Source organism: Sinocyclocheilus rhinocerous, unplaced genomic scaffold, assembly GCF_001515625.1.
Source record: "Sinocyclocheilus rhinocerous isolate Xijiao unplaced genomic scaffold, SAMN03320098_v1.1 C36510168, whole genome shotgun sequence".
Classification (NCBI taxonomy): domain Eukaryota; kingdom Metazoa; phylum Chordata; class Actinopteri; order Cypriniformes; family Cyprinidae; genus Sinocyclocheilus; species Sinocyclocheilus rhinocerous.
The window spans coordinates 1-1225 of NW_015782311.1; the positions used below are offsets into that span (position 1 = coordinate 1).

Here is a 1225-nt window from a genome sequence, read left to right on the forward strand (position 1 = left end):
ATGTCGTATGTGAAGATGAAGAGAGTTTTTGCTTGTCTGAAGAAAACATGAATTCACTCAAAGTCCTCCTTCACCAGGTACAACAAAAGCTGAATCTGACATACTATAAACATTATTAAGTAATTGTGTAATACAGTATTTATCATTTCAGTTGGAGAGCAGAAAGGCAGAGAATGAACGTGTTTGTGACTCTTATCGGGAGAAGATCCATGAACTATGGGAAAGGTTGCAGATTCCACAGGAAGAGCGTGATGCAATTTCTGAACACATGACCCTGTCAAAGAAAATAAATACGGAAGCTGTTAGTAACCTTTTGACAATTTGCTTCTATGAAAAAAAATATTTTAAACCTGTTTTTCTCCCCTTACCTCAATTATACAACGTTGCATGAATTAAGGCTTCCAAATGTCCAGTCATTGTATTGAACACAGATGATTACATTTTTATGTCCTCTACTGTCAGTTACAAGCTGAGGTTAAACGTCTTGAAGAACTGAAGCTTAAAAATATTCAGAATGGTACCGAGGACATTCGGAACGACATTGCAGTCTTCTGGGATAAGTGCTTTTATAGCACTGACCAACGGCAAGCTTTTGTGCCCTATTATGATGGTGAGTTGTCATTTTTCTGAATTACACTGTTGACTGTCTTTTGTAATGAAATAAAGGTTTAAAGGTTTTTTCTTCTCTCAGATGATTTTAGTGAGGAACTCCTGAGTTTGCATGATGCAGAAATAGTGTGGCTTAAACAGTATTATGAGGATCATAAAGATCTTTTTGAAGGTGTTCACAAATGGGAGGAAAGCTGGAGACTTTTTTTAGAGCTTGAAGTAAGTTGAACTGGCTGAAAATATTCATCATGTTTTTGCATCACCTAACACTTTATGTTTTGTGGTAGGAAAAGGCCAAAGATCCAGCCAGATTTACCAACAGAGGAGGAAACCTTCTAAAGGAGGAGAAACAACGGGCTGATCTGGTCAAAGGTCTCCCCAAGGTAATTATGACACATGTATTGAGGGATACACATCTGTACACTACCATACAAAAGCTTGGGGTGAGTGAGATTTAAAAAAAAAAAAAATATTATTTAGAGCCCGACTGATATATCGTTTAGCCGATATTATCAGCCGATATGAGCCTGATTATGCCGCCTATATGAACATTTTTTTAACAATATATAACGCAGATTAAAGGGGTCATATGATGCTTTTTTAAAGATCATTATTT

At 36.5% G+C, this 1225-nt stretch overlaps 1 protein-coding gene across 1 annotated transcript; it reads left to right on the top strand.

The window, feature by feature from the left end:
• Window positions 1-8: 8 nt before the first annotated feature.
• On the top strand, window positions 9-992 carry LOC107736128 (protein regulator of cytokinesis 1-like; the record flags this gene model as incomplete). The annotated part of the gene is made up of 5 exons (XM_016547620.1): window positions 9-77; window positions 152-301; window positions 463-610; window positions 692-828; window positions 897-992. Coding segments are annotated over exons 1-5 (561 nt in total), but the record flags the coding sequence as incomplete, so codon positions are not given.
• Between the last annotated feature and the right edge of the window lie 233 nt (window positions 993-1225).